General features: G+C 46.3%; 1 protein-coding gene across 1 annotated transcript in view; it reads left to right on the top strand.

Annotated features, from left to right (window-relative positions):
* SNX30 (sorting nexin family member 30) overlaps positions 1-12,837 on the top strand; it is a 40,521-nt gene continuing 27,684 nt past the window's right edge. The window contains exon 1 of the mRNA XM_079959608.1: positions 1-279. Within this exon, the coding sequence (XP_079815734.1) occupies positions 94-279 (186 nt within the window). The 5' untranslated portion in view covers positions 1-93. The remainder of the gene's footprint in view (positions 280-12,837) is intronic.

The raw sequence follows: 12,837 nt of genomic DNA, 5'->3' as shown, positions 1-12,837 counted from the left end.
AGCGTCCGCGCGGCCTCCGGACGGTCGCTGGCTCGGCGAGGCTTCTTCTCCTCTCGGGCCGGGCTCCGTGGCCCTCGCTGCTCCGCCTCCGCCATGTCCGCAGCCGCGGGCGGCGGCGGCGGCGGCGGCGGGGCGGGCACTCCCAAGGCGCTGCCTTCGTCGGGACCCAAGTCTCTGCGGGAGATGCCGCACCCGCTGGCCGCCTCCAGCAGCGAGGAGGCGGGCGCCGAGCTGACGCCCAGCCCGGACTTGCAGCTGCCGCGCAGCATCGCCGACAAGGTAGCGGCCGCCGGTGGGGCCTGCGCGGGGCCAGGGCGAGGGCTGGGCTCGGTTCTTCTCCTGGCTTCCGGGCGTGCGTGGTCGATCTGGGTCGTGTGAATGCGTTTCTTTGCCGTGCCTGGACAGCTGGGTCGCTCAGGGCTGCAACAGAGTAAGCTGCAGTGTAGGAAACGTGCAAAAAGCAAGGGGGCATGTGTGCAAGAGGGACTTCAGCGTGGGAGCCAACTCCTTGGGACCGAGGACCCTTCGCCCCCCCCCCAATATTTGAGCCCCCCCCCAAAGTTGATGGGCATTGCCATTCAAATGATGTGCATGCACCACGTCATGTGATCAATGGTGTAAGGCGGGGCTTACCTGAGTCCCCTCAATATTTTATTCAAGTAGGCACCCCTGGACTTCAGCCTTCCACCAACATCTTGCCCCCTTGGATCAGTTGGTGAAATGGTGGGAATCTTTTTTTTTAAAGTCCTCTTCCAGTCTTTTTTGCCTGTTGTCCTCTCCTGTTTGTGTTTGTGTGTAAGCAACCCATCTGAGTATATTTTGGCTCCGACACAGCCAAGGCAAGAATGGGAAAACAACAAAGCAACTTCTGTTTTGGGCTCGTAATAAGGACACGGTAATTTGTGATGGTGTGTTGACTCATCCGTGTTGAAAGTGCGTGGAGGACACTTGTGCGGAGGTTGGGTTTGCAGTGCTGTCACAAATGCAGGCTGTGTTGCAAGCGTGGGGCGCAGTGAAGCAATCCCTGGCTCCGTGCCAGGCTCTTTTCCTATCTGCCAGTTTGGTGTGTCTTGGTTTGTGCACCTGACCTTGATGACCCAAATGGGTTGGCTTCCTTTTCTGAAGTTGCCTCTGTTCCACCTTTAAGACAAGTCCTCCCTGGGGGAGTCGGCAGTATATTTAAGAACAATCCAACACTACTGCCAGTTAGGTTTGTCCACCAGAAGCCATTACCTGTTGGGAAAGGTTCTCAGAAACTTCATCGCTTACCTCTTCGATTCCCAACTTAGGACAATTGAAGAAGTGCAGAGATGATCAAGGCCTGTATTTGCTGGCACTTTGGGATATTCTTAGCTGAATTTAAATGGCATGTGAATGTCTTGGAAGTTGGTTCTCGGAGCCCCAAATGGTAGATTGACTAAAGAGCTTGGTACAGATCCCCAGGCATTAAGCAAGTTCCTGTCCTCATTTTAGACAGGTGTCCTCTTGGATGTACGTATAGTGAATACTCAAGACCATGGGTAGAGAAACTAAGGCCCAAGGGCTGGATCGGCCCAATCGCCTTCTAAATCCAGCCCACGGACTGTCTGGGAATCAGCGTGTTTTCACATGAGTAGAATGTGTCCTTTTATTTTAAATGCATCTCTGGGTTATTTGTGGGGTCTGCCTGGGGTTTTTACATGAGTAGATGTGTGCTTTTATTTAAAATGCATCTCTGGGTTATTTGTGGGGCATAGGAATTCGCTCATCCCCCCCCCAAAAAAAATATACAGTGGTACCTCGGGTTACATACGCTTCAGGTTACATATGCTTCAGGTTACAGACCCAGAAATATTGCTTCAGGTTAATAATAATAATAATATTATATAATATATAATATAATAATATATTCAGGTTTAGAACTTTGCTTCAGGATGAGAACAGAAATTGTGCTCCGGTGGCATGGCAGCAGCAGGAGGCCCCATTAGCTAAAGTGGTGCTTCAGGTTAAGAACAGTTTCAGGTTAAGTACGGATCTCCGGAACGAATTAAGTACTTAACCTGAGATACCACTGTAGATACCACAAGGTGTGAAGGACAGTGGACCGGCCCCCTGCTGAAAAAGTTTGCTGACCTCTGCTCAAGATACTATAGTCTGAGGCTCTGACAACATCTTATATCTGGCATGAGAGAAGATTCTGCCCCAGTTAAGCATAGCTTGAGCTGTGTAAAACTGTATAACTTGAGCTGCAAAATATTTGTGCCTTAAGCAACCAGAGGCATAGCAGTGGTCTGAATTTATTTATTTATTTACAAGTTTATTTACAAGCTTTTTGAGCAACCCCCTCCACAGAGCAGCTTACAAATTCCTGGAAGTAAGTCAAGAGCATTGGCCTTGCTCCCTTTCCAAAAGCCACTGCACTTTTCCTCCCCTGTGTTCTGAGTACCTCACTTCAGCTGGGTCTTCCTATGCTGCTCCTGAGATTCGTAGGGCAGAAGGCAGGGGAAGAGGGACTGTATATGAAGCTGGAGCTGGTGACATGCAGAGCCACCACTGGACGAGTTGCAAGTAAGAAGGCAGGCAGGTTCTTTTGCCCCTGTGCACCAGTCTCCAGTGCTTGCTTCCTTCCTGAGTACCACAGTTGGTTGCTGCGTTGTGACCCGAAAAGAGATAAGTGCAAGCAGCCTAGCTTCATAGCTTTTTCCCCCAGGTGTTGCTATCAAGAGAGGTCATGTGTTTGCAGGCTGCATGGGAAAGTCTGTGGCTTGCCTTGAGAAATCTGGCAGGTGCAACCGTTCAACAAATGTATTGGTTTTGAGGTTTTGGTTTCTCAGGACGCATCGGAAGGGACTCTGCAAAATACGCTAGAGGAGAGCCACCTTAACTTGTGTGTGTTCCACACACCAACCCAAAACTCTGCAGATCTGTTTTGGTTTTAACAGCTGCACACGGGGGCAGTGTAGTAATTAACCACCTTGAGAGCTTTACACAAGCGGGAGTTCCGCATGGTACAACATCATGTAATTGGCTTCCCATGAGGTATCAATCTTGTACCAGGTGTGTGAACAAACAATAGGCCTCCGTTCCTTATACCTGGGCTACATGATGATGGAAGGATTGAGTTACCCTGGGCTGCATTGCTTTGTTGACAGCAAGCCAGTGGATTTCAAGCCGCCTACTTTCAGGGACCCATTTCATCCTTGCCTTCCAAAGGACTCTTGTGGGACAGCTCCGGTCAGGATCCCTGCTTGTTCCTTTTTTGGTCATGAAGGGTCAATTTAAGTTCCACAGCCTGCTTTTTCTTAGTGGTGTGGGAGCTGCTGCTGCTGCTGCATGAATTGTCCCACCTGTGCCTCTCGGATAACGTTGGAAGTGCTGCATCAGATAAGTTGCTGATGTGCAAGGTGAGAATTGGCCATGGGTGGGCAAACTAAGGCCCAGGGGCCAGATCCAGCCCAATCGCCTTCTAAATCAGCATGTTTTTACATGAGTAGAATGTGCCCTTTTATTTAAAATGCATCTCTGGGTTATTTGTGGGGCCTGCCTGGTGTTTTTACATAAGTGGAATGTGTGCTTTTATTTAAAATGCATCTCTGGGTTATTTGTGGGGCATAGGAATTTGTTCATATTTTTTTTTCAAAATATAGTCCAGCCCCCACAAGGTCTGAGGGACAGTGGACTGGCCCCTGTTGAAAAAGTTTGCTGACCCCCAGTATTGGCCTTTTCCTGATCTGGAGCTTTCAGCTTTAACCGGCACAGGAAGGTTGCACCGGCAGTGTTCAAAATAGCCAGATGCCAGGCACATTTTGCACCTGGCTATTGGCCACTTGCAACCAAGTGAAGATTCCTGGGCGCCAGGATGGCACCTGATATCTCAACCATCTGGAGGTGCATTCTTGGCAATCATCGGATCTGGGTAGTTTTCACACGCTAATACTCCATCCTGTAGAATTCTATCAGTTATATTTTATCTGCACAATTCAGAATGGATTTATGGAACCAAAATGCTATTTCTGTGCAGCCTGAGCAGGAGCAGTCAACATTAAGAAAAAGAGGTCGGAAGAGGCCAGTATATAATGTGGACTGTCCCTGGACCAAGTGACTTTTCTTCTTTTAAGTTCTCAGAGTTCTCAGTCTAGCTCTGAACTAGCCAGATGTTTAACTGAGAATCAATCACAGTCAGTCCATCATTTTAAAAATAAGACTTTAGAGCTGTCTTGCCCCAAAATGGCAACAAGACATTTCATTTTGGTGACTGCAACCTTGGTTTAAGGAGCCATTTGGCACCTAGATTGTATATCTGAGTTCTTGACACTTTACTAGCCCCAGACTTATTGGGTCACTGCTGTACCTTGTGCTGAGACAAGGGACAACAGGCAGTTGAACTGAGCGAGGGGTTTGGGGTCAAACCTGGCCAGAAGCTCCATAACCCACTCCCCATGGAGAGGTTATTTAGGGAAATATACTTTGCATGTCTTTAGCAGCCATTAACTGCTGCTGAACCAGAAGCTGAACCTTGATATCAAAATAGATCTTTATAAAGGCTCCAACTGTGGCTTGAAGTAAACCCTGCTCTCCCCCTATCTTGAAGACACACTGACATCTCGACTGTGTTTGACAACAATTTAGCAGTTTTTGCAAGCATGCTTAATATAGAGAGACAGCAGCTATCCAGTTAGGCCTGCATGTAAAAAGGTCTGTTCAAGCCCTCTTCCCGGGATTTGGACCTGAATGCTGTGCCTCTCTTTCTTGAAATGTGTGGACTGCGGAAGCTTCATTGAGATCTGTTGTTATGGCCCATACCTGCTGAGAAGCAGAGTTGGGTAGGGGTTTTTGGTTTGGTCTTCACAATGCATTTTGGAACATGGCACCTTCATTGTTAAGAGGTTGGCATTAGAAGAATCCTTGTGTAGCAGCCAAGCAACATTCATGTGCTGCCACCCAGTTTCTCTACACTTGGTTGGTATGTGACTGTGAGTGTTCCTTGAAGGCATCGGTCCTAGATAATCAGCACCAGCTTCGTACTGCTGGGAATCTGGGTGGTGGAAGCTTGATGTTGACCTTGTCTCAGATCTTGTTACCATAAATATGCTTTAGCCTGAAGAGCGTATCATGTATAGCAGGGATGGGGAACCTCTTCCAGCCAGGGAGATGAATTCTTTCATGCCCAAGAGGCAAGGAGTGGGTGGAGCAATGGATATAACTCTGATTTTTCTACAGCAGGCTACATTTCAGCCGCTGGGAACTGGGTACATTGACCTTATTACCTTACTATGTCTGCGCTTTATCATCTGTTCTGCCTCCAAGGCCCCATTTAAAGGACTGGTAATAAGAATAAGAATAAGAATAAGAATAATAATAATAATAATAATAATAATAATAATAATAATAATTTATTATTTATGCCCCACCCATCTGGCTGATTTTCCCCAGCCAGTCTGGGCGGCTCCCAATCAAGTGTTAAAAACAATACAGCATTAAATATTAAAAACTTCCCTAAACAGGGCTGCCTTCAGATGTCTTTTAAAGATAAGATAGCTGCTTATTTCCTTCACATCTGAAGGGAGGGCGTTCCACAGGGCGGGCGCCACTACCGAGAAGGCCTTCTGTCTGGTTCCCTGTAACCTCACTTCTTGCAATGAGGGAACTGCCAGAAGGCCCTTGGAGCTGGACCTCAGTGTCTGGGCTGAACGATGGGGGGTGGAGATGCTCCTTCAGGTATACAGGACTGAGGCCGTTTAGTGCTTTAAAGGTCAGCACCAACACTTTGAATTGTGCTCAGAAACGTACTGAGAGCCAATGCAGATCTCTCAGGACCAGTGTTATGTGGTCCTGGCAGCCACTCCCAGTCACCAAATGTTTCAAAGCCCCAAATGTTTGAGACTAGGTTACCTGAAAGTCTGCTGCCTTCCCTATGTACCTATCTGAACCTTAAGGTCCTCTTTAGTGGCCCTACTCGGAGTCCTCCAAGTTAATAAAGAGAGGTGGGTGAACCTCCAAGGACAGAGCCTTTTGGGTAGTGGCATCTCAGTTATGCAACAGGCTTTTCAGAAAGCTTTGCCTGGATGGTGGTTCGGTGCCAGGGTGTTTTTTGTTGTTTTTTTGTTCACCTAGCCGTTTTAAATAAGCTCTGTATTCTGACCCTGTTTTTCTTTTTAAAAATCTGTTTGTAACTTTTGTAACCTGTGATGGTGTTTGCACATATATATTTTTTTTAACTGTTTGACATTTTTGTGTCTTTTACTTATTTATTATAATTCACCCAGGGAATTTTATGTTATGAGGCTGCATAGAAAGATGTAAAATGGCACATGACATGAAGTGGCTGGTGGGAGTCCTGATGGTTAGGATTGAGGAACCCTTCACCCCTGTTGTTTTTGTCTTGGAAACTGCAAATAATATTCATGGGACAATGACGTTGCCATTATTAGGCTAGGGTTATCTCTAAGTGTGTTAAAAGTGTATTTCCCCCCCCAAGAAACCTCCTAATAGTCATGATGACCTACAAAACAAAGGTGTCTGGCTTGAAGGAACCCTCAGCCAACCATTTGCTAACTTCTGGGAAAGTCTCTGTCCTGTGGAAACTGGTAGGGAGGAGCAATTTGTTCTGGAGCAACTTGGTGTGTACAAGGGATACGTATACAACAGCACTGAGATACCTGCCGTCTCTTGCACATGTCAAGTGTACAGTATGTGTACATACGCTCCCATCCTTTCCATGGCTGATTTTGAAACAAGTAGTTTGTTTCAGTTGGTGTAGCACAGCGGCATTTAGCAACTCATGCATGAAGTGGGAGGTCCCCAGTTCAAATGCATTTCCATCAAACTTGCAAGCTATTCTTCAGCAAGCTGTTCTGTTGGCCTCCACCTGTAATAAGGGCAAAAATACTGGTGCACCTTACTGAATTGTTCCAAGGAGCCATGAGACCATGTCTGTGAAATGCTCTGAAGTATCTAATGCAGCCGTTTCCAGACTTCAGTGTCTGTATGTTTGCACCACTTGAATTTTGCTGGGAGCCTTGGCGCATCTCTTAATTAGCTTCTTTCTCCAGTGGTGGCATCATCATCAAAACCAGCACAGCATTAGGAAAGTCTTGTACCCCCTAGGACAGAGTGCTGAGAAGGGCTCTCTGAACTGCTGTATAGTAGAGGAAAAAATTGTAGACAGCGCCAGCATAATGTGAAAAATCACAAGCCCTCGGTCCTTTGCTAGCCACTCTGTCGGATAAAATTGAACCTTGTCAAAATGGCCTTGAATCTCCATTGGCAAAAAGGATTAAGTGCAGGGCAAAATACTGAAACAAATTATCTGCAGCTTTTCTACAGACCACCCACGTGAGAGCTCAATTCCATGAGCTGCTTGTTTGAAACCTCTGATCGAAGGCAGTCTGCAAATGCTGAGTTGTACTGGCCTTTCTTGCATGTCTACTCCTAATCATGCGAAAGGGAAGCAAGATTGCGCTATCGTGCTAAACAGGCAGCAGTGGGGTTTGCAGAGTGCAGAATGTCTGGGCGCAGCCAGGACCCACAGCCCCCACTTCCTCTCCATACACTTAGTATAAGCATGAAGGCAACTTGCGAAATGGGCTTGTGTCTTGTGGTGAGCTGCCACTCACAGCCCTAGTGTCTGGCTTACCAAGAGACTTGCTGTAGCTGACCACGTACTCATAAGAACTTGTAGCAACTGCAAGGCATGATGATGAATGGCAACATCCTTAGGGTTTTTATTTCATCCTTTGCTTTCTAAGTGTACATTCCCTGTCAGAAAAACCCACACCAAAACACCGCATGTAACCTTTCTGGTGAATATGTTTGTGGGAGTTTAATCTCCCTGGACTTGCGTGTCAGCAGTATGTTGTTTATTGAAGAGTTTAGATCTACAGTGGTAAAGGTAAAGGTAAAGGTACCCCTGCCCGTACGGGCCAGTCTTGACAGACTCTGGGGTTGTGCGCCCATCTCACTTAAGAGGCCAGGGGCCAGCGCTGTCCGGAGACACTTCCGGGTCACGTGGCCAGCGTGACATCGCTGCTCTGGCGAGCCAGAGCCGCACACGGAAACGCTGTTTACCTTCCCGCTGGTAAGCGGTCCCTATTTATCTACTTGCACCTGGAGGTGCTTTCGAACTGCTAGGTTGGCAGGCGCTGGGACCGAGCAGCGGGAGCGCACCCCGCCGCAGGGATTCGAACCGCCGACCTTTCGATCGGCAAGTCCTAGGCGCTGAGGCTTTAACCCACAGCGCCACCTGCGTCCCCTACAGTGGTACCTCGGGTTAAGTACTTAATTCATTCTGGAGGTCCGTACTTAACTTGAAACTGTTCTTAACCTGAAGCACCACTTTAGCTAATGGGGCCTCCTGCTGCTGCCACGCTGCCAGAGCACGATTTCTGTTCTCACCCTGAAGCAAAGTTCTTAACCTGAAGCACTATTTCTGGGTTAGCGGAGTCTGTAACCTGAAGCGTATGTAACCAGAGATACCACTGTACTTTTGTAATGTCATGAGGCCTTGTATTTACGTGCTGGCCTGGTAGTCCTAGGCTAGGTATAGGTGAAGGGGATGATGGAGGAAGAGGAGGAGTGGAGCAATCTCTCTTCCTCTTCTGCACCCAGCATAGACACTGGGCTGTAACAGGCAGGAAGGCCCAGCCCTGAACATTCAGTGTGGAAAGGGTTTCATGCCTCCGTGCAGCAGGCTAGTGATTTGGGGGATGTGGGGAAGAAGTATTAGAAACTAGGATAGAAAAGCTATTTGTTATTTGCTTCTAAGACCTTGGTTATGGGTACAGAAACAGAAAGTCTAGTCGCCATTTTGTCATTTTACAGGTGTGACTTATGCAATGGCTTGGGAAGTGGTGCAGCAACCCTACCTGGGAAGTACAGAGGCATTTCTCCTCCCGTACCCTCAGCAATTTTATTCTTGAGTCTCAGTCGCCATACATGACAAGAAGGCTTCTCAAAGTGTTCACATTCTGGCAATCCCCAGTTGCAAAGTGCGCCTGGCGCCTGGCTAATTTCCAACACTGGAGCAGTTGAATACAGTTTGCGCTTATTTACAGGTCTGTCCTAAACAATATAAAATTAATGCCCTTCTTTTACACAGGTATTAAGATGCCCACAGACTTGACAGCCACTTAAATATCGCGATTGCTGTATTTCTAATCAAATGCACAAAATAGCTGCACATTTAGCTGAATAAGCACTCTGGCTAATTCTCCCACTCACTTTTATACAGGCTGTCAGTTGTTACTAATGATAACAATATATCATCTAGTAGCAGTCAGTTTCCCTTGGAATGCCAGTTGGCCAATGAGAGGGCATGTACTGCTGTGCTCAAGACCTGCTTATGGGTTTTCCAAAGGGTATGTGGTTGATGCTATGAAAATAGAATGCTGGACTAGGTGGGTATTTGGTCTGATTCAGCAGGGCTGTTACATTCTTGCAGGCTAGAATTTCACATGTGAAATTAAAATACTGCCTACTCCTTCAAGTTTCTTTTGTGTAGTGGGCATTTTGACAATTGATGATCCAATAGCTATTGCATCAACCTCCAAGGCTCCATACAGTTGTCTGTGATGTGAGATTAGGAGCCAGATACAAAGCAGCGACTGGCTTGTGCGTTAGGCAAAGTGATAATTCATGTGCTGTCAAGGTTGGCTGCTTAGCTTTTATCAGGTTGAATTACTTCCCTGTCCCTTTAAAACGTTACAGTAGCTTCCTCCATATTGATATTGGCTAAAGAGGATAAAGTTGATTAACTGCAGATTGTTCTTGGGTGCAGTCCAGTGGAAGATCTATAATTTTAAAAGCCGTAGGGATATCTTAAGGGTTTTCCCCTGACTTGTGGAATAAAAGCATTGAAGCGGGCCCGTTACAAGAAAATGGATCTTTTTATGTAAGTGCAGTGGCACTACATAATTTCATTTTTAAAAAAATATTGAAAAACTTGAGGCTTCTTTTGAAGAATGGTCTTCTAAGATGCTTCAGAATGGTGGTTGTGTCATTACACTGGTTTAAATGAACACCCTAACTGGTCTTGTCCGCTTCAGTCCTGGTGTTAAAGCAGGCTTCCTCAACCTCCAACCTTCCTCCTTCCAGATGTTTTTGGCCTACCACTCTCATGATCCCTAGCTAGCAGGACCAGTGGTCAGGGATGATGGGAATTGTAGTCTCAAAACATCTGGAGGGCTGAGGTTGAGGAAGCCTGTGTTAAAGAATTATGAAGAACTTTTGGCTTCCCAAATAGGAGTAAGCTTGAATCTCCATGAGTCTCCAGTTTATTGCAGTGAAGTGGATGATATTTGGATGTGGCTTGATATCAGACTGCAGAACTGTTCCTGTTCCATATGGTAATGGATTTATATATTGGGTGGATTATTTCCCATACTGGCACCAGGAGCCCTGCTTGGATGGTGGAGAGACAAGCATAGAAAGTACTCACATCATCTGAACTAGTTGCGATCTGTAAACTCTTGTTGCATCGTGAGATTCAGCCACAGAGGCATAATTCTACAGAAGCCACCAGGCTGCTGAGGTGATTTATGAATCTGGGCTGAACATAAACCTCATGAAGCTTTATGAACGAGTGATGATATTTTAGCCTAACCTAATCTTGTGGATATGTTGGAATAAATTAAGAACCATGTGGCGCATGTTTTCTCCTTAAACTTCTAGGGATATTATGATTGGTGACTGAAATCTGCTCATCTGGAGCAATTCATTCACTGCCATACATTTTTTTTTAATGACCATTGCCTTTCACAGCTTGTTTCACTTTAACCAAATGGCTAAGACAGCTTTGCTTCCCCTCCCGCTACTTGGATTTGGGATGGAGTTGTGAGACCATTAGTCCATCATGGGAGAAAAAGATGTGAGGTGCTTTCACTGGACATTTTAAAGTGCAAATTGTTGTGTAATAGGCTTAGGAAAATCTTGACAAAGCTTAAATTATGTCGTGGAACTGCTTGGCACATTATTCTGCTTCACTTCATTCGTAATGTTTCAATAAAGTCATGCTGGTTTTTACATCCTGTTCCTTAAATAATTCGCTTAGACGTTTCATTGATTGCAGCGGAGCTTGATTTCTAATTGTGTTATTAGAGTTAACAGTTTTCACCCATAACAACGGAATTCAGAATCACCTGGTGGAAATGACTGATAAGGGAAGCCAGGACAGATATGTCTTCACAGACACAAAATCAACTTACAAAATTCACTGTCCCAAGATAAGGTAAAGGAAAAGGACCCCTGGATGTTTAAGTCCAGTCAAAGTCGACTATGGGGTTGAGGCACTCATCTCGCTTTCAGGTCGAGGGAGCCGGCGTTTGTCCACAGACAGTTTTCCGGGTCATGTGGCCAGCATGACTAAACTGTTTCTGGCGCAACGGAACACCGTGATGGAAAACCAGAGCACACGGAAACGCCGTTTACCTTCCCGCCACAGCAGTACCTATTTATCTACTTGCACTGGTGTGCTTTTGAACTGCTAGGTTGGCAGGAGCTGGGACAGAGCAATGGGAGCTCACCCCGTCGTGTCCCAAGATAACAATGATACTGACTGTGAAATTGGACAAAAAGTAGACTACCGGTAATTCATGACATGTAGCCTATTTGTTCAGAGGTAGTTCACATCTTAAGCTCAAATGCTGTGGACAAACGGGGAAGGTTGCTGCTTTTATAATCTGGGAGCTTTCCAGGGGAAATCTGCATAATAAGAATAACTTTGCTTAAGCCTATTGCAGCCTTACTGTTCTTGGGGGCAAAATAAACTAACACTCTTAGTAGAGATATCTCGTACTTGAAAGGGATTTCCCAAGATGGTGCACATATTCAGATTTCCATGACTGCTGATGTCACCCATTGGGTGAAACAGTCCATTGGAACTTTCCCTCTTCGATGGTAGACTCATAGAGTTGGAAGGGCCCTTGTGGGTCATCTAGTTCAACCCCCTGCAATGCAGGATTATTTCATTCAACGTCAGGCTTGATCCCACGATCCTGAGATTAAGAGTATCATGCCCTATTGACTGAGCCAACTTAGAAAGAGGAGTGGCTTCTCATTTCCTGTTGCACTTTTTTTAAGATGGCAGGGAGGTACTCCTAGTGTTTCATACACAACCCCCTGCTGAGGTCCAGCACCGAGGGCCTTCTGGCGGTTCCCTCATTGCGAGACGTGAGGTTACAGGGAAACAGGTAGAGGGCCTTCTCGGTAGTGGCACCTGCCCTGTGGAACGCCCTCCCATCAGATGTCAAGGAAATAAACAACTACAGTCATACCTTGGGTTACAGACGGTTCAGGTTGCGTGTTTTTGGGATATGGACGCGCCGAAACATGGAAGTACCAGAACGGGTTATTTCTGGGTTTTGGCGCATGCACAGAAGCACTAAATCACGCTTTGCTCATGAGCAGAAGCGCCAAATCGCAACCCGCGCATGCGCAGATGTGCTGTGGGTTGCGAACGTGCCTCCCACACAGATTATGTTCGCAACCCTAGCATCCACTGTATCTGACTTTTAGAAGACATCTGAAGGCAGTCCTGTTTAGGGAAGTTTTTAAGCTCTGATATTTTATTGCATTATCATTATCATTAATTCTGTTGGGAACTGCCTAGAGTGACTGAGCAAACCCAGCCAGATGGACGGGGTATAAATAATAAATTATTATTATTTATTTTGGGCTCCTCAATGGTGGGGAGCAGCAGGCAGATGGATGGATGGCAGTCCTGCCTGAGGAGGAATCCAACTGATAAAATAATATCTGTCATCCAGGCCATCATTTTTAAAAGTAGCAGCTGTCAACACAAGGTTTAAGTGGTAGAATAGAAATGGGTGCAGTGAAGAGAATCTCGCACATTTGTGACTGATG

The sequence above is a fragment of the Podarcis cretensis genome (genome assembly GCF_951804945.1).
Source record: "Podarcis cretensis genome assembly, chromosome: 17".
Taxonomy (NCBI): Eukaryota; Metazoa; Chordata; class Lepidosauria; order Squamata; family Lacertidae; genus Podarcis; species Podarcis cretensis.
Note: the sequence above shows the minus strand (reverse complement) of the source record. Positions and strands in the feature narration are given on the sequence as shown.